The 19,561-nt window shown below is 43.5% G+C and overlaps 1 protein-coding gene across 15 annotated transcripts in view; it reads left to right on the top strand.

The window, feature by feature from the left end:
* LRRTM4 (leucine rich repeat transmembrane neuronal 4) overlaps nucleotides 1–19,561 on the top strand; it is a 488,683-nt gene that overhangs the window by 253,808 nt on the left and 215,314 nt on the right. For 13 of the 15 annotated variants that reach the window (XR_012584259.1, XR_012584258.1, XM_074563451.1 and 10 more), the window contains 2 exons: nucleotides 7,594–7,822; nucleotides 9,928–11,474. Coding sequence is in view for 13 of the 15 variants with exons in the window: in XM_074563451.1 (XP_074419552.1) it covers nucleotides 7,819–7,822; nucleotides 9,928–11,474 (1,551 nt within the window). In the remaining 2 variants the exon portion in view is untranslated. Of the gene's footprint in view, nucleotides 1–7,093; nucleotides 7,823–9,927; nucleotides 11,524–19,561 lie in introns of those variants that run through there. The other 2 variants (XM_074563456.1, XM_074563453.1) reach the window with 2 other exon arrangements.

Genomic DNA, 19,561 nt, shown 5'->3' with positions numbered 1-19,561 from the left:
GCTGCGATTCTGAGAAGCTGTAGGAAGAAACTTAAACGCGCTTAACTGGGTTGCAATGCATTATGAAGAAATAGGAAAAGATGACTAAAAGTTGTTTTTCACAAGTGAGATTATTCCTGGCTTCTTATACCAAAATTATCGTAGTGGTACAGCAACAGTGACAGTGGCACAGTCGGTTTGCCAGCACTCTCACAAAGTTAGAGTAGGAAGGATTTTAATTTTTTTTTTTTTTAATTTATTTAACATGCTTGCTATTTCCTGTTGATTGTTTTCAAGAAATATTATGGCTAAAAAATGAAAACCTGGCTAGCTTAAAAACATAACCGCTTTCCAGCCAAGTGCGAAAACGAAAGAGAACTTCATAGTGTTTGAAACATGTCATCTTTGGCATCCCAGCTTTTGGGTGTTTTCCAGCTGCTGCAGGAATTGGTTTTCAAAAGCAGGATTTTTGTTGATGAGTGGCTTGGGTTTTGTTTGCCTGTTTTCCTTTGGAAATGCTTTAACCATCTCTCTTAGCGAAGAAAAGGAGTCGGATGCCCTCTGATGAATGTTCTGCAACGGTCTTTTGAAGTCACTCTGCATTTTTGTGACGCTGGAATAGGAGAGACAGAAGGGAAAACGGTTTAAGGTGACTCTGTGTGTCTGTAGTTGTCGTCACACGGGTGTGACTCGGTGAGCGCTGGTGGCACCAAGACAAAGCTGGAAGCTTTCACACGTGGCCCGAGCTTGCAAACTGGAAGACCCTGTGTCGAGGAGAGAGTCAGGAGAAATCGGGGTGCTCACACGCCGGTCCCAGACTGCTCTGACAAACCCTGCTCAAAAGCAGAGCCTTGGTTCCTTGGCTGTATTTAGAGATTAATTATACCCCAAATATAGCATTTTTAGAAGCTGTAGGAGTTTTCAAAGAAGGCTGCACAGACTCGTAATCACGTAGCTACAGTTGAGGGGTGGGGGTATTTTATTTAACTTAATTTCTTCGGGTTTACTGAAGATGAAACGCGTCTCTTATTACCTGATGTAAACTTGTCTGTCACTGAAAGAAGACAAAGACGTTAAAGGCTGTATTTTCAGAAGCCCCTAGCAGTATGCATAGCTGGAGGCAGAAGGAATTTAATTTTATTTTTTAAGACCTTTATAAAATATGAATGTAAGGGTTCGCTTAAGTAGATGGTTTAGATTGTCCAGACTATTCCCCAGCACAGAAGGTAAAAGAGATTCTTTTTTTTTATTTATTTATTAGTATCCCTACAAAACTGTGACCAAATATCTTTCCTTGTATGGGGGCAATATTGTCAATGACTGTTGAGGAAGAGAAGAAGCCAATGAAATGCTGATAGAAGAGAAATCCATTGCTGATTTTTTGGGAGATCAGTACACACCACACAGTGATTTCAAATGCAAACGTTCAGAGAGCAAAGGAGAGAAAGGGGGGAGAATGATCACTGACAAAACCTGTGATAAAAGACAAAATGCTAATTCTAAAATTATTTGGTTGGCTACTATAGATCTAAAGTAGGTCCTAAAATATGAAGACATAGGAGGCCTTTTGACCATAGCCACCGTGACACCAGAAGATAATTACATTAGCAAATTTGCTGTTGTGTCCCATGGGATGTAATAAATTCAGCTTTAGGCTGGGTCTTCATAACGAATTAGTGCTCCACTGCTGCAGATTTTGCCTTAATCTGCCCCTTTACCCGGAGCAGAGAGCCCCTGCCCCGGCTCTGGGCTTTCCCCAGCCTGGGTCGCCCGTGCAGTCCTGGACTGGAGTTTGGCTCCAGCCTGGGTGGCAACTGGCCTGCTTGGTAGCGGGGGTGCCGGCCGGTGGAGCCGGGGGGCTGGCACAGAGACGATCACCTCCAGTGCTGCGTTCTTCTTCAACGGCGTCCTCTGCCTGTACTGAGAGTTGTTGGCTCAGCCTTTTAGTCCTGCCTTTTCTTGCTGCATTTCCCAACATTTGAATGGTCTTAAAAATCCTCCTTCCAGCTGCCTGGAACCGCTGGGACTGTTGTTATTGCTGGTGTGTCGTGCCGTCGACGGAGCCGCCGCTTGCTGTAGCACACACGGGGGAATATACATTCTGCTATAAGTACAGCATAGGGCAGGAGTTTCCCTTTTTATTGCAGCCAAATACAACAAAGAAGCAGAAGTTGTTTAATCTTGAGCTCATCGGTGCAGTTTCGCGTTGCATTTAGTTACTCGGTGTGTTTGCACGTGTGTGCCTGTGTTATCTTTGGGGTAGGCGAGTTTTTCTTCTGTTTGTTGGCAGTTGCAACGAGAGTTGATATCGTACCTATGATACTGCTCATTGATTACCTTCTCCCTGCTCAATCAATTCCTTGATGTGTTGTTATTTGGCAAATAACAGTGATGAGAATTTAAAAAAAAAGAAAAAAGAAAAAAGGCAAAAAGCTTTTGTAATCTCAGATGAAACTTATCTAGAGGACTGCTATCTGGGCAGCGTCCCCCCCCCCGCCACTATTTCCCACCAAGGTGTGCTGATAGGACACTCCAGTGCCGCAATCACGCTGTGAGAATGTTTCATCCAGCTAAAATTTTATAGCATGTAAGTCATTGTGATAATTCCTCTGAAAAGGCAGGATGTGAGCACGTACATCTACTTAATTTCCTTTGCTTCCCTGAAATCAGACCAATTACTAATGGGCCATGTTCTAGTTTCCTGCTGTCTGCCAAGGACAAGCTTCTACCTACCCCAGCAAAACATTGTCAGTATTTTGTGTTTTCCAGTTTGCCCAGTGCATCTCCCAGCCAGCCAAGGTGGAGGGTGACCGGACTGTCGTGGTTGCAACCACCTTTTCATTTCAGTCTCCCAAAAGCTGACAGCAGTGAAACATCTCAAGTATCTTTTGGCTCCATCGTGCTGCCAGCAGGTTCTGATATATGATCCTGCAGACTGTTTGTTAGAGGTATAAACGAAGAAATTGGCATTTGGGTAGAAAAGCAGGGCTTGCATTTGAGGAGGAGTTATGCTCTAGTTAATCTTAGGCTATGCAATATCTGTATTGTTGGGCTGCCTGTTTATTTTTGGATTGGGTTTGCTAAGGCTGTTAGATGCTTTAAAAGCAATTAGGGCTGAGATTAGACATTTGTCACTAAGCAGATAGATTTATAGATAAAAATAGTTATTAGATGTCTGAGAAAGAATTTAAATAAAACCTTAATTAAATGAAGAGGAAATGCATCTTGGTGAAGATGATATGCTTGGGAGAATAATGGTTTGAAAAAAAGCTGGAGAACATCTAAAGCCAGTATTTGGGCTAGTGCAGAGTCCAGCTTGTCCTGGAGTGTGCTCGGCCACCTTGGGTGAGGTGCAGAGACTGAAGCTGGGACCACCACAGCTCAGCCCATCTGCTTCTACGCTTTGAGTCATATCAACCTTTGTAGTTACACTAGGGAGCAAAATTTCTTTAGTTAGGGGCTGTAACGAGGTTGTGTCTTTGGTTGCACATCGGCAGGTTGCATTAGCACCCGATAAAGATGGAGCTGTTGGGAGCAAAGGCTTATGTGGGACTCCTGGGACTGCTGGGAGATTGGAGCTGGTGAGGGGAAGACCCCGATGCAGGGCTCCTGCTGAACACAGGCTCGCTTAGAGAGCTCAGACTCTTAAAACCCTTTAGTGGTGCAGATTGTTACACACAGCAGCAACTCGCACAGGAATCGGGAGGCTCTTCCACCCTTTGTGGATTTCAGATCAAGGCCGCTCATCTTTATGTCATGGCAGAACTCATGGGTCTGTTGTGGCAATATTTTGGGGAGGATTCCTGTTTTATATTCTGTCTGGATGGCTGTGACTGTTCTTTTCGTGCCTGAAACCTCCACATCTATCCAAGGAGTCTAAATGATTTTGTAAAGCCTTGAAAATGCAACCCGAATGCAATGTAATGGCTGAGTACATCAAGGGGAAACAGAAAGTGCTGTTTGCTGCCTGAGTCGCGAGCTTTGTAAACTTGGATCTGGCAATACCGTGGACAGACCCAAGCACCTCCGAAGTTGCCTTATTTTTCTCATGTCTTTCTCACTAAGGAGTATTTTGAAGAGACTGTGCAGGAGCAGCGCAAACCTCAGTGGTCTCCATAGGCAGAAAATAAGAAATTGGCCAAAGAGCATTAGCTCTTTCCCTTCCAGCAGTAGTTCTACCGCTGATGCTACCAGAAGTTACTCAGGGACGTAAATCTCCAGTAACTGAAGAGCTGGTACTGCAGGAAAGCGTAGATAGCTTCTCTTCCTTACAGGCGGGCTGTGAGGGCTCTTGCTGTTGGTACCTTTTGCAAAGTCAGTGTACCATGTAAATATTAGTTATTGTTGCTGTTAATTTTTTAAATATTTGCACGTAGAAGCAAGCTGGTAGGCGGAAAGGCTCAAGGTTACAATTCCAAGCATACTTGACTAGGTGTATATATATACTTGACATATATATATAAAATAATCACAACTGTTAGTATTGATAGAAAACTTAGACATGTACGGATGCGTTCTCCTGGAAGAGAAACTATAGATCCCATGACACAAACTTATTAATATGGCTAATTTTTCTGGGTACCTCTTGGTCAGGTGGCAGGAGACTTGGCCAGTTGGACGAGGATCAGCCGAGCACTTAGAGCATTTCAGGTTGCTCTCAGCTGGGTTAGAGATCTGGTACCTCGCGCCGCTCTAGAGAAACGGAACAAACCCACAGACAGGTTTTTCATCCTCCTGTCTTCTATGAGATTTTTCTACCTTTTAGAGTCATTTATTTAGGCTGATTAAAACTTTCCCATTTCTTCTTCTTTAGCAAATGTTCAAATGGTTTTGTTTCCTATTTTATCAGAAAAAATTTTTAAAAACAGAGTGGGTGTGTGGCATTTATGCTGTTGAGCGAAAACTCGCTTGGTTTTAGCTCAGGTACCAAAGTTTTCTGGTTGGAATTTGAGAAATTTTCCATTACAGTATCACAGGATTTTTATGAAAACAAAATTATTTAAATCTTTGTAGGGATACGGGGGTGTGAGTCTCAATAAGTAAATGGCAGTAGGAGAGCTTGTGAGAACGCTGCTTCAGCTCTCGTGGGGTCAAAGGATGCTGGAGAAGACATCCCCTGAAAATGGGGACGGTTTCTTTAGACGTCGCTCTCGGCAGTTCACTCTCAGGTCTGGCAGAGTTTCAAATGGACTCTTCCTGGAGAATTAGCAATACAAGGTATAATAACTGCACACTTTAGCTTTTACCTTTATTAGGAAATTATATCATGAATAAATATGAACATTAGCTGGAATTATACTGACTGTAATGCAGATGCGGTTAATAGAGATATGGAAAAAAGCACTTTTAACATCATTTATGATAATTAAGTTTTGAATCTTGTATGAGGGAGGTGTGTATTGCTGGCCGATTCAGAGTAAAAATACTGATTAATTACAATATTTTTTCTTATTCAAATCCATCTCTGATCTATAGATAGCAACAAATTCTTACAACAGGATAAACAAAACCAGGGTTTTTATTCAGAAGCTTTGAGATGTTGCAGTCTGGATGCAGGTATAGGGGATGAAAAGTTGGCTTCTGTGGATTGCTTTGTGGAATATCTGTATGTATTTATTTTTAAAGCAGAGTTGAACTGCTTTGCCCGTTCTGTGTCCCAACCTTTTTGCTCCTATGGAGATCCTGGAGGGGAGCAGGCACAGGGGAAAGGGTTTGGAAAGGGCCTTTGGAAAGGGATGCAGGGACAAGCAGTGGTCTTTTTATCTGGGCCAGGAATAAGGAAGTAAAATAGCTCAGAATCTGGCCTTAAGTTTCATCCAATTTTAATTTTTGTTGTAGCATGGAATTAGGAGTACATGGAAAGCTCAAGAGATACGGGCTGTAAAATGCTGAGCAGGGTGCTGTTTAGTCATAAAGGGAAATATTTTAAAAATATTAAAAAAAATAAATAACACATCATGGTTAGCTCATGACAGACTTTTTATAAAGTACTTCTGCTATTTTGGCATCTAAACTGAAGATTTGGGCAGGGAGTTGTTTTCGTAATACCTGATGTCTGTGCAGCAGGGGGAGAGGAGGCGCAGCTGGACAGACAGCACAGATAAATAAGCTCTGGGAACCCGGGTTACAAATGTTAAGGTACAGCACAGTGCTGCCCTCTGAGAAGCCTGAGTTTGCTCCGAGACCAAAAATAGCACATGTGTGTGTGTGGGGCTCCACCGAGCTCAAATTCTCTGCTGTGTCTGGTTAATAGGGCGAACAAGAAGTAATTCAGAGGGGCTCGTGCGGTACTGCCCTCGCGCCAGATCCCCTCGACATCTCCGGTTGAACTGGGTGAGAATTAATTGAAGCCGTAGTAGCCAGCCAGGCACACAGGAGGAGGAGAAACACCGTAGGGGTGTCATACCCTGGGTCCCCCCGCAAGGTCTGAGGCTGAACTCTGCTGAAATCCAGAGCAGAGCTTTTGGCTTCCAAATGGGGGAGAGCTGGGGGAAAAAGAGGGGTTTAGAAGAAAATTAGGAGAAAAAAAGGTGTCACTAGTTCTGCAGCTTCAGTCCTGCATTGTTTATCACACTCAGTATTTTTCTGATGAAAAGGCACTTCGGTTAAAAAGGAAAAAACAAGCTGTTTTCAGTATGTTCTCATTTGGATTTGGTGCATGCAATTAAATGCTTTTGGCGTGGATGATCAGTTTGTACGTTCCCCCCCCCCGACCCTTTCACACGACTTTCTCTTTTAATCTGCAAACATTCCTTTTCCTGTTCTCACCCTGTAAATACGGGAAAATAAAAACAGTTTAGAATTTGCCCAAGGAAAAAATATACAGGTCAGGGGGATCAGAAAAAGATCAAGCTGCCAAATTCCCAGGGAACAGGTGTTTTATTTAGTGCTTTACACCGGCTGCCAGAAAATCCACAATATAAACATTTAATAATCTAGGGAAGGCAAAGGGGTCCGGGGAGGGATGACGGTGGGGAAGGCAATACTGTGTCTTTAATTTTCTTTTCTGAAGGAAGAAAGTCTGCATAGCAATGACAGGATCGCTTGTTCGTGCCTTTAATGTGTGATCTGTTTTCTCCAGTGGAGGGCACTCAGTGTATCACAAACTAGAACATTAGCACCAACAAGCTCCAAAGCATCATCACTCTCTGGAAAGCCTTCTGAATTAGACAAGAGCTGCCTCTCAGCACAGCTACAAAACACTTTAAACCTGACCAGCTAAATGGATAAACCTAGCCTGCGTAGCTTTTAAACTGGGCTCTTGCCCAGCAGAGGAGGCCTGCCTGCTTCGGGAGCTGGGAAGCCCGAGGATGGAGCGCTGGGGCTGGGAATGGCAAAAGGCAGCAGAATGAGAAACGCTGGGTACCGGCAGAGCTCCTTTTATTGCTCCCAGAGAAGTTGGTTTACCTCCGTGGTCTGCTATAGCTTTTACTTGCTGATTGCCACTTAATGCTGATGGTTCTCTGATGACTTACACAACGGCTCTCCCAGCTTAGAGTCCCTCCCTACCCCCCCACACGCTCCCCCCCATCCTTCGTCCTGTCTTCCCCACCCCCAACCCCTTCCCTATCCTTTCCCTTCCTCATCCCCCAAATTCTTGCTTGTCCTCTCTAGGGAACTTTGTGGGGGTTACTGGCATGCACGCTGGATGGCGGCGATGTGAGTGGCAACCGTGCTGTGACATGAAGATGCTGATGGTTTAAAGAGAAGAGACCAGTTTTAAAAAGAGAGAGAGAGAGAGAGGCAAAGGGAAAGCAAGAAAAAAAAAAAAAAAAGGGGAAGAGAGAGAAGACCACAGCTGGAGAAAGGAAAAGGAGGACGTTTGTGGATGATAAAAGGATGGGTAAGTGAACTTTTCTTGTTTGTTTGTCAGCACAGCTGCATGGTATATTTTTCAGTGGGATTATTAGCTGTTCAAGAGGGGGGAAACAGTCTAAACAGCAGCAGCAGCGCATTCCTTTGCCAGGTGACTCACTGTACTTGCTATTGTATTTTTAGATCATGTATCCCCCCCCCCCAACACGCACATACACACCTTTCCTCCTGCAGTGGTTTTATATGTAATTAATCTGTAAATGCATGCAGCGAGTTGAGGACTGTGGCGAGTACGTCCGCTGTCTGTACAACCCACCCACACACCTGCACAGGGACAGATAAGTACATGGATGCAGGAGGCACGCTCAGACAGAATTTCTTCGGGGTTTATATCATATTCACTGAGCCCGTAGTGGTATTATTTAGGCTGTCAGAAAGGGCTGTTAACACTTTGCAGTATGTGGGAAGCAAAGGGGGGGGGGGGGGGGGGGCGGATTTTCTTGTATAGGTGCTTTTGAACAGGCTCATTGGGGTTTTTTGCAAAGATACCCCTAATACTGCTGCGAGATTTCCAGCAGGCATTTGCCAGTCTTATTTTTTCAAGTGTGACAGGTTTATTTCCCTCCCTCCTTCCCCCCAACCCCCAAGTCTGTAACAGCCAGAACATATTTCTAGCTGGCTGCTGCTGGTACATAGGCAGTAGCAAAAGAGGAGGATTTAAATTAAAAAATCAAACCATTAAAGTGAAAGACGGAGTCACATATTCAGGGGCATTTTAGATTAGGAATTATTTTGCTGATTGCCCCTTGTTCTTAAAATTGGATTAGATAACTGCAGCACAGGGCTGGTTTTGTGCGTGTGACAAATAATAAAGTAATTATTTATGGAGGAGATACCAGCCTTTAAAATATTCCCTGTTGGAAGAATGCATTTTAATTCTTAGCAAGATTGCAACTCTGGACAGAGGCATCAGTCCTAAAATTATTACAGGCTAAGGAAAGCGTGCGTATGTATGTTGGGTTTTCTGACAACCCCTCCGCCCCCTTTCAGAATTATTCAAGGAATGTGGAAAATGTGCCCGTTCTCCCATAACAGCATTGCTGCTGTATGGTAAATTTGACATCTCAAATGGAAAATCTTAAAATCAGGAGATCTGTGGGAGAGAGAGGGGAGCTGAAATCCAAATATACCCCTTTAAACTTTCTGTGTTTTGCTGCTCCTAAGGCAATGTTTATAAGTAAGTACTTGTGTATATATGTTCAGAGTGTATATAATGTATATACAAGGTAATAAATGCTTAGGTATTCATAGCTACACCTAGATAACTTGAAATGAATATGTGCTAAGACTATGATGCATTTGAAAGAAATATGTCCTCTACCATTATCTTGGTATGGGGGTCCCATCCTAGCATTATATGGTATGCTTCTCTGTATGGCTGAACTTCGTTTCTGTGCATCTATTTATGGATTTTAGGGACAGAAAAATCATGAGTAAACCTACTGGAACCTATTCTTGAAAACCAATCACTCGATGCAAAAAGTAAAGCCTTTATTTAGTGTCTAATTTTACAATAAATACATGGCTTAAAGATGGATCAAACTTTATGATAAGTACATTTCTCATGTTTTTGCAGTCATTTTTGGAGGAATTGGACTTGCAATTGCTTTTATTAAGGGAACACGTTTAGCAGCACGTAAATACCAGAAGCTTTGGCTCATTTCCTTTCCAGCACTATGGAGTATTCAGCACAGTGACTTGACAAATATGTTTATTGTTAAAACCTCAGCATCTAGCGATAAGGATATACCAGCTACATTGAGAGATGAGGTACAGGAGAAAAGCGAATAGAGAACAGGCTCTTGGCCCTTCTAAGGGATCATAAATCACACGGAAGTAATTGAATAACAAGAGTGGTACTGGTGATGGTGCGGGTAGGAGAGATGGCGAGCCAGAAACTCAAAGGACAAGAATTTACACAACAAAAAGTGCAAGACAGGAGGCAAACAGGTTGTCTTCAAAATCCGCTGCTTCACTAATGCTCTATTAGAAACCCCATTGACCTTAGCAATCTGTTGGCCGTTTATTTTACTAGCTTTACAATGCACATTTGTTTTCTTTTTAATATTGTAGGTTTCCATTTAATTAAGCAGCTGAGAGGCATGAGTGTGGTGTTAGTGCTACTTCCTATGGTGCTGTTTGTTATGCTTGCGGGGGCTCAGCGAGCTTGCCCCAAGAACTGCAGATGCGATGGCAAGATTGTGTACTGCGAATCTCATGCATTCAGAGACATCCCTCAGAATATTTCTGGAGGGTCTCAAGGCTTATCGTTACGGTACAACAGCATTCAGAAGCTTAAATCAAATCAGTTTGCGGGCCTGAATCAGCTCATATGGCTTTATCTTGACCATAATTACATCAGCTCCGTGGATGAGGATGCATTTCAGGGGATCCGCAGGCTGAAGGAATTAATTCTAAGCTCCAACAAAATTACCCATCTGCACAACAAAACGTTTCACCCGGTCCCCAACCTCCGCAATCTGGACCTCTCGTACAACAAGTTGCAGGTGCTGCAGTCTGAGCAGTTCAAGGGCCTTCGTAAACTCTTGATCTTGCATTTGCGGTCTAACTCGCTGAAAACCGTGCCCATCCGAGTTTTCCAAGACTGCCGAAACCTTGACTTTCTGGATTTGGGCTACAACCGCCTGCGGAGCTTATCCCGTAATGCTTTCGCTGGCCTTTTGAAGTTAACAGAGCTCCACTTGGAGCACAACCAGTTTTCTAAGATCAATTTTGCCCACTTTCCGCGCCTCTTCAACCTTCGCTCGATTTATTTGCAGTGGAATAGGATCCGGTCTATTAGCCAAGGGTTAACGTGGACTTGGAGTTCCTTGCACAACTTGGATTTATCAGGAAATGACATTACAGGGGTAGAGCCTGGGACCTTCCAGTGCCTCCCCAACCTGCAAAAGCTGAACCTGGATTCCAACAAACTCACCAACATCTCTCAGGAGACCATCAATACCTGGATCTCGCTCATCTCCATCACTCTGTCCGGAAATATGTGGGAATGTACTCGAAGCATTTGCCCTCTGTTTACTTGGCTAAAGAATTTCAAGGGAAATAAAGAAAGCACTATGATATGTGCAGGCCCTAAACACATCCAGGGTGAAAAGGTGAGCGATGCTGTGGAAACATATAATATCTGTGCTGAAATCCAGGTGGTGGTTACCGAAAGGTCGTACCAGACACCCAAAACCCCCCAGAGACCTGTCTTCGTTCCTAAACCTACCGTTTCCAAACTGGAGAGCAATCAGCCGACATCTGTGATGCCGAGCCCTTCTGCAGACCTCCCGACACCCGGAGTGGAACCAGAGTACGAGCACGTTTCCTTTCACAAAATAATTGCGGGAAGCGTGGCCCTCTTTCTTTCGGTGGCCATGATTTTGTTGGTTATCTACGTGTCGTGGAAGCGCTACCCAGCCAGCATGAAGCAGCTCCAGCAGCACTCTCTCATGAAGAGGCGCAGGAAAAAGGCCCGAGAGTCTGAAAGGCAAATGAACTCCCCTTTACAGGAGTATTACGTGGACTACAAGCCAACAAACTCTGAGACCATGGATGTATCGGTTAATGGATCTGGGCCCTGCACGTATACCATCTCTGGCTCCAGGGAATGCGAGGTATGAACCATGATCCTCCTAAAACCATTTCAGCTGCTGGGAAGGAGAGGTAAATGTTCGAAGCTCTTGAGGTGTCTCTAAACGCTAGAAAGATTCGTGAGATTGTTTTTTGCTTTTGGGTTTGCTCGGTATGAAGGGTTATCTCATCAAATAACAGTCAGGGAAGTGATGGTGATTACTTTGAATAATTCAGACTTATAAAACGGATAGGTTAAGTTGAAGTAAATAACAACGATAAAGGCATCTGGAGTGTTATTCTCCGTTTTATTAGCAGTGGCTACGAGAGTCCCATTTTTAATGTATTGGTAGAAACAGAGGAGTTGAAGAACATTTTCTGTTTAAAAAATAAATATGGAAACCTCTTTATTCCAGACCTCACGACAAATCTTGAGGGGTTTATGGCCTATATAAAGATAATGCCAAAGATTTTCTGCATTTTCTGTCTGGTTCAGGAGTAAACCAGGGGACGAGAGGACTGCAGCACAGCCTTAGAGTTAGGCACTTAATTTGTTTTCCTGCAGAAGCAGGAACAGACAGGCTGCCTGGTAGCTCTTCTGAACTCGAGTCCTGGAAAGCCCCAGGTCAAACAGGACATTTACAAGTTCTGGGTTGGGACAGGGGGATTCTTGAGGGTTTTTAAATTTCATTTTAGTGATCTTTCGCTTGAGAGACAACTCTAGTTAAGTTTCACGCATTTAAGCCATCTTACGATCTTGACTCAGCAACATGGGAAATACAAATAGCAAAAGCTCTCAGCACTTCTTTTGTCTGTTGTTCAGCTTTGGCAAGAAAATACTGTATTTTTTCATTGCTATATTGTCAATGACTGTATTAATGTGTATGTAAGAACTGCTTTTACTTTGAACGCCACTGCTTATTTATACCTGGTAAGGGGGATTTGGGTGATTGCATTTCAGTACTTGTTACTTAATCCTGCCCGTGCTGCGCTATTAGGGGACCATGGTTGATTTTGCTTCCTTGGTTGTGGAAGTCCTGCCTGAGAGTGCTTAATGCGCCTGTTGAAATCTGTTCATATCCATTTATGCAAATTGTTTGACGATGGTAGATTGTTGCCAGTGTCTTTGGCAGCCAGGTAGTACGGAAGGTGTGTTAATGGCGAGCAGTGCTGAGCAGACTGCAGTTCTAGGATCCTGATTTTTTTAAAAGTGGATATTTTCAATTTCTGACAATAGGCCATCTTTAAGATGTTTCACATGTGGCAACCAACTGATTTTGGACCAGGAGATAAGGGTAAGGAAAAAAAAAAGTGTATGTTTTGGGGTTGCTTTGTCCAGACAAAGCAGCGTTGTCTTCAAAAAAAGCAAACCAGCTGTCATACCCTTGTCATTTCCACCACTATCACGTGAACGAAGGTGTGGGGTGTTTCTCCTGTTAGCAGTGCAAGTAGAGAGTAAGTGATGCTAACAAAGTTATTTTGGATTTTCACTGGCTGTCACAGGAGCATTAATTTGACCTGAAGGGCTGTCTCCTCTCCATGCTCAAGTTTAACACCTCTGAAGTTTCATTAGCTTGAATAAAATGCTGATTAATTTACACCAAGATGATTTGGAAGACAGCTGAATCTGCACGTCATAACTGAAAGTCCATGTAATGAAACCATAATCTGTAATGGAATTTGGATCGTGATTGTAGTACATAGAAGAATAGGCAGTATGTGATGTTGTTTGGGAGACTGAAATTCGGATAGTTTGGATTATGGCAGATAAAAAGTTGAAGAGTCCTACCAGGTCTAGTTAACAGGAGGTCAACGTGGCATAATTTCTTCAAATTGGTGTCGGTTGTCACACGCAGCATTAAACACGGGGGGACCCCAGTTCACCTGGTTTCCAGGTGCTATCGCAGCACCAGAACAATTTCATTCTGCTGTTCTGTTCAGGGTAAGTTGCGCTGGCGCACAACGTCGCAGAACTCAAGATGTTTATCGTGTTGTCTGCTGGATTCGTGGTTATGGTGTAAATCAGTAAGACTGTACTGAACACGACAGTGCTGTCCCAGGGTGGCACTGGTCGAAAGGATGCTCTGTCTTAGCGTGGTGATTTAGTGAGCGTTGGCTGCTGGTACAGAAGACTTCAGGAGGCTGAAACCAGCAGATCGTTGAAGGCACATGTAGCAACCATAAGCCCCCACTGAAATACTATCTTCGGCTTGGATTTAACATTCTTCGTCTCCATAGCTACAAGGTTCCACTTGTAAAAGGATAGATATGCGCTGTATGGTACTTAAAAATGGTAAGAAAAAAAAATATCCTTGTAGTGTCTTCAGCAGTGGAAAGGTTTTATGTTTGGGGAAAAAAAAGAAAATGGCATATCTCATTATTTACTCATTTACCTAGATGTACATACTTGTAGGAAAACTATTATTTGATATAAGTGAGACATAACTCAGGCCCATCCTCCTCTGACTTGCTTATTCCTTGTGCTCAGACTGAGGTTTCTCCCATGAAAGGGCCACTGAGAGGGGAGAAGAGCGTCTGGATATCAAAATGAAGGCAGGCAGGCTTTCAGAATTTGTTGCTAATGACTTTATTGATTATTTTTTTTTTTTAGTACTATTTTTCAAATGACTGTTTTCATACGTCTACACCACCACCACCCACCCACCCCCCCTACACCTGCAGGCAGCTGAGGTGTCCAAAAATGGTGTCTTTCAGGAAAGAAGTAATGTCTTAGTTCCATTGTAACCTGGGAAGGATACTCTCTTGCTGGTAGTTGGTACCAAGGAACGGTTTCTGAGCGTGGCCTAAGGTCGTGTGAGCAGCCCTGTTACGTTCACAGGGATGATTTTGTTTTGAGACGTGTCCAGCTCATCTCATCCATAAACACGTGTTTTCCATGGTGGAACTGGCCTTGAAACATCATGCTTAGGTATTTATGCAGGTTCCTTTTTTCACCGCAGCTATGCACAGCGAGGTGGTGGTTGTTCTTGTTTCAAGATTTCTAACCTACAGCAAAGCAAGAGGCGTACGAGAGCTGCCCTGCGTCGGGTCCGTATGCTGGAAGCAGGGGAGTTGCAGGTATGGGTTGTCGGGCTGCTTTTTCCAGTCCAGGCTTTATGAATTATTTCTTGTATTACAGAGAGAGCGCCAAAGTCAGGTTTGCTGTAAATGGGAGCAACTTTCTTGGCATCGGTGGGATTGTAATCACTGACACCTGGCCTATGGTATTCTATTTAGTCTATTGGCAAGGGTTTCTAAAAAAACTGGATGCTTATGGTTTTGGCTCTCGCCATCCAGTTAGCAGACTGCTGCTATCTCATTTCGGTATTTGCTTTGCTTTGTGCATGTGCATCTTATTCCCTCTCTCTTTCATATTTATTTGTACATTTGCTGAAGATCTAGGCGCCATAAAAAGCAATTTCATAAACCAATGCTATATAGCACACTGTGAAGGTGTATGGGCAGAAGGAACAAAAATGTTTCCTCCTTTCTCCTGGAAGGTTAATCATCTCCCGTTTCTCAGGCTGGCAGTTACAAAACAAACAACAACCAGCCACACAAGTGAACATCTTTTCTGTGTTAACTGAGCGGGGTTGATGTGAAGCCCTTTGAGAGACGGTTGACACAGACCCTGTGAGGTTACTTTTTACACTTTCGTTTCTCAATGTCTAACCGTACCCCGGCGCTTGACAAACAAGTCCACCTGTTCACATGCAAGAACATCTCTGCCGCGATGCGCCCTGTTTTCCATTGGAGTGAAAACCAGGGCAGTTGTCACTTGTATTCGTACATGCTAAATCAGTCACACAAAATTATGTTCACTTTGAATTCTGCTTCCTCCCCTCTTGCCAGTGGGAAGGAATAGATTGATAAAGGAATGCAGCATATGCAGACGTGGCGGGCCGCTCTTGACCTCCTCCTTTTGAGCCTAATTTAAAAGGAAATGTTGACACTCCACCGTTGTTTATTATTTATTTATTAAACACCATTACTGTGTTGTTTTGAACAAGATGCAAAAAGGAAAAAACAAAAGAGTCTCCATGGCCCAGATACTGTTCAATCCGAGGTTGCAGTTCCGCGAGAGTGTCCACGGTTCTGTAACCCGCCTTTGGAAGGGCTGCCCAGGGGCTGAGCATGAGCTCCTGGGGTATTGCGACCTCAACGATTGGCAAATTTTCTTTTTTTCCTTTCTTTTTTTTTTGCCTTTTTTTTTCTTTTTTTTTTTTTTAGATCAGTGATCATTTTTCCGTTGTTCATCAGCCTTATGTTTTGATAAGGAATGCGCAGCAAGGACTTTGTGGCTGAGCTGTGAGTTTGTCATAGTTTGGGGGAATGCAAAAGGAAGGTGATTCCACAGGAATTATGTTACAAAGAGAAGAATTTGGGAGGTGGTGAGTGAGGAGTATGGGTAACTGTTAATTGGATAGCCTGCTGTTGTCATTTTAGGGCCAAAGTGGTGTGGTTATCCTTCCAGTGAGCCTGTTCTGGAACACTGTAGGGTGGGCATCATTCATTCAGCTTTCTCGTGTCCTTCTGTGCTACGGCTCCTCCTCTGTCTCTCTTCCTCCGCCTCTCTGTAACTGTAGATGGACCTTAAATTCTTGTTTGAGTTGCAAACAGAAGGGTGAATCAATCTAATGAAACTCTGTCATAAGCTCTGTGTTTGTATTCGGAGAGTAAGCAAAGGCTAAGCTGATAGCACTTTTCCTCAGTGCAGGATATCTGGAATAAATATGTCAGACGCGGCTCAGAGGTGAAATCTTTTGGGCACAGGGCCAGCGAGAGGTTTGAGGAGAAAGGAGATTTCAGAAATGTCTTCAGGATTAGGACCAAAGGTAGAAATTTGTGTTTGTCACCATTCGGAGGCTTCGTTAGCATTGCCTACTTGCAAATAACAAGTGTAATGTCAGCATACGGAAAGTTGGGCTATAGAAGTACTGGTGATGTAGCAATAAATGCACAGGAGCAAATTTTCCTGGGCTCAGCACTTGTAAAGTGTGAGATTTCCCAAAGATATCAACAAAATGACCGACCGTATTTCCGGAAGAGCTCAGCCAGCTGTGCGGCAGCAATTGAGACACTGTAAATTTGAAGAGGGAGCTGCAGAGGATGCTGAACGCTTCTGAAAGCCTTGCTCAGTCCTTACGCGGGTGCCTGGGTGAGAGATCAGCTTGGCTGAACTTTGGTCTCACAGTACAGGTGTTGGGAGACCTTGCAAGGGACTTCCTCTGGGACGATGCAGATAATCTGTGGCAAAGGAAGAAGCTGAACCCTCGTCTCCCGGATTTTAATTTAGGCTTGGGAACTTTCCTACTGGCATTTCAGACATTATGTTTGCTCCGCCGGACCTCATCCACAGCCTGACAGTTAATTGACAGAACTCTGAAATTGAGCTGTGAGGATTCATAGTCTTACGCATAACATCCCGCTGGGAGGGTGACTGATGGACCGTCATCCTCCTTGCCTTCCCTTCGCTGCTTTTTCTACTTCCCCTAATTCTGCCACTTTCTAGAAACTTCATGGTTTGAATTTTGCACCGTGAGGACTGCTCAAACGGAGAGGATGCTGCATTGTAAAAGCTTTGTACAAGAGGAGGAAATAATTGTATTCCTATTACAATTGTTGCTCAGGCCCTCCGAAGGATTCCTGCGTTGCTGGAATTGTGACAGATGCAGTTTGCCCTCTCCAGCTCTCTTTTCCTTTCTCTCACCCCTTCTTCTGCTTTTGCTCAAACTCTGTGATGTGCTGCCAGTATTTTAAGGAGGAGAAAAAAAATTGATTTTAGTCCATTATGTACCTCATGCCAGGAGAGAGAACGCTAACAGAAATAGTGAAGAAATCTTGTTGAACCTACTCATTTCTGTGTTTTTTTTTCTTTTTAAACGCACACCAAAAAAAAAAAACAAACCAACCAAACCACAATCTAAAAGGGGCAAACAGAACAGTCTTATTAGTAGGTATCCTGCTGCTGGAAATGTTTCTCAAACTCTTCTCCAGAATAATAGAGTTGACCTGATTCTTGGTGTTAAGAGTGTTCCCTAAACTCCAGGGGCTGTTAGAGCCCAGAGCTGGCTGAGCTGGGCTGGGTGCTGGAAATGATGCTTCTCCGCGGTGATGCTCACGTCCTCCTTTTCCCTGGGAGGAGAGACCTGCGCGTTCCAAAGCCCTTGGGACACCAGTCCAGGTCTCCACCGTGTTACATCCATGGAGATGCGCTCCCTGCTCTGTCAGGTTGCACTTTTCTACAGGAGCTGCCTGGCACACAGGAGCGCGCAGCCCTCTATCGTGCAGTAAACATTTTGATACGAAAAATTCCTGTGTGATTTGTGTTTATAGCACCACTAACATCCTGGTATTTGGTCATTTCAAGTCAGGTATTTTAGGACGGAGCACAGATGGGCTGCAGCAGTAAACATTTTTGACACTAATCAGCTTTTATCACATCTGCCTGTTGTGCAGCCAAATAAGCTCAGATTGCGCATGGATCTCTCCATTTACACAAAAAGATGACTGGGTCAGTTCTGAGGGATTGCCAGGGAGTTATTGTCTCAGTTCCTTGCTGCAAAATTCCAATTGTGATAGAAGCTAGAGTATGTGGCGAAGGGATGGCGTGAGAGGGTGTTACTTGAGGGGAATGTTGGTTTCTTGGCCTAATGAATTTGTTTTGTCATTGCCTTTTTAAGTCAGAGGGAAATAAAAAGCTCTTCCTGGTAGCTGTATGGGTCACGCTGCTGCCATGGGCTCTCGAATGGGGATTTTCCACCCGCAAGAATGGGGAAGGCAGGAAGGGCCAGAAGATGCTGCTCGTCTGTAATCTCTCACCGTCTGGGGTACGTTCCAGCAAAACCTCCACTGTTGTTTCTTGGTTCAAGTAGAGATTTATTTTTGTGGGTCTTTAGATACATTTAACTATAATTGGCTGGAATATGAGACGGATTCATGGAAGCTAGCAAGCCGGAAAGTCTTTCCTAAAAGCTCTGTGGTTCCCAGGTTGTGTCTCTGTCAGCGGGCGACTTCCTACAGAGAGTGACAGGGCTGCGTGAGGATGCTTCAGCTTCTCTCCTTTGTGGACAAAGCAGCAGGGACTTTTTTGCATAGTACTTTTTATCTGAAGTTCTTAAAACTCATCACTTAAGTAACATTATCCTATTTTTTACTCCCTCTATCACGTAGATCATGATCATATGCAACAGCTCTTTGCTGTGAAGGTTCTATTTTTCTTCTGTTCTTTCACCATCACCATGTTATTCGGTTTCCTCTGAAATATGCAACAATAAAAAGAAAAATAATATTTCTGGGTTTAGCCTATGGGGAAAACTAGAATGGTCAGTTTGTTTATGACCAAAGGCAGACTGTTGAGGTTTTGTTTTTCTATAGGTATGTGTTTTGTTTATTCAGAGACCTAAATGGGGAAGACTGACCTTTATGTTGATTTTGATACTAAGTTTTGTAAGTTCTTGTGTCATATAAAAAGTACTTAGTATTTTCTGTCCGAACATTTCAGCTGCGCTGCTGAAGTGTTACATCAGGAGAAAAATTAGATGGTTGTTAAGTCACTTTGTATTAGATGTATTGTGGAATGTGGCGCGTCCTTCATCGCAACAGGCAGAGCTTGGTAATTATGTAGTGTACAAAGATCTTTTGATACGTTCAGCGTTGGGTGTGCGCGCAATGCTTCCAACTGCATACTGATAGAAATATAAATTGTAGAAGAAGCAATCTCAATCTCCAATTTTCAACAGACAATGAAAGAACCAGTTTTAAAGCAGAAGGTTCATTGTATTTTTTTCTGTGTTAACTCTGGTCAAGATTTTTTGTTACTTGTACGTTACTTGTATTTTAATCCAATTAAGAAGCAGGCAGTAGAAAGCAAAAGAAAGTAAGGGCAGTGTAAGGGTAGTGTTATTACTAGTGGTGTTTGGTAGCAGCTGACAACTGCCAAGTTTAATGGCTGTATGAAAATATCGAAGGAATCATTTTTTGTCTGGGAGAACAGGACGCAGTGGGTAATCTAAACGAGTAGGGCGTAGAAAGAGGAAACGCAGACATGAAGAGTGATTTCCTTGCGGGGGAGGAGTTGACCAGTGAGTACTGCGGTCCAGGTTTTAAGAAACCTTTGACAATATTCTGT

Source organism: Larus michahellis, chromosome 20, assembly GCF_964199755.1.
Source record: "Larus michahellis chromosome 20, bLarMic1.1, whole genome shotgun sequence".
Classification (NCBI taxonomy): domain Eukaryota; kingdom Metazoa; phylum Chordata; class Aves; order Charadriiformes; family Laridae; genus Larus; species Larus michahellis.
The sequence above is the reverse complement of the archived record's forward strand: the minus strand, read 5'-3'. Positions and strand labels throughout refer to the sequence as shown.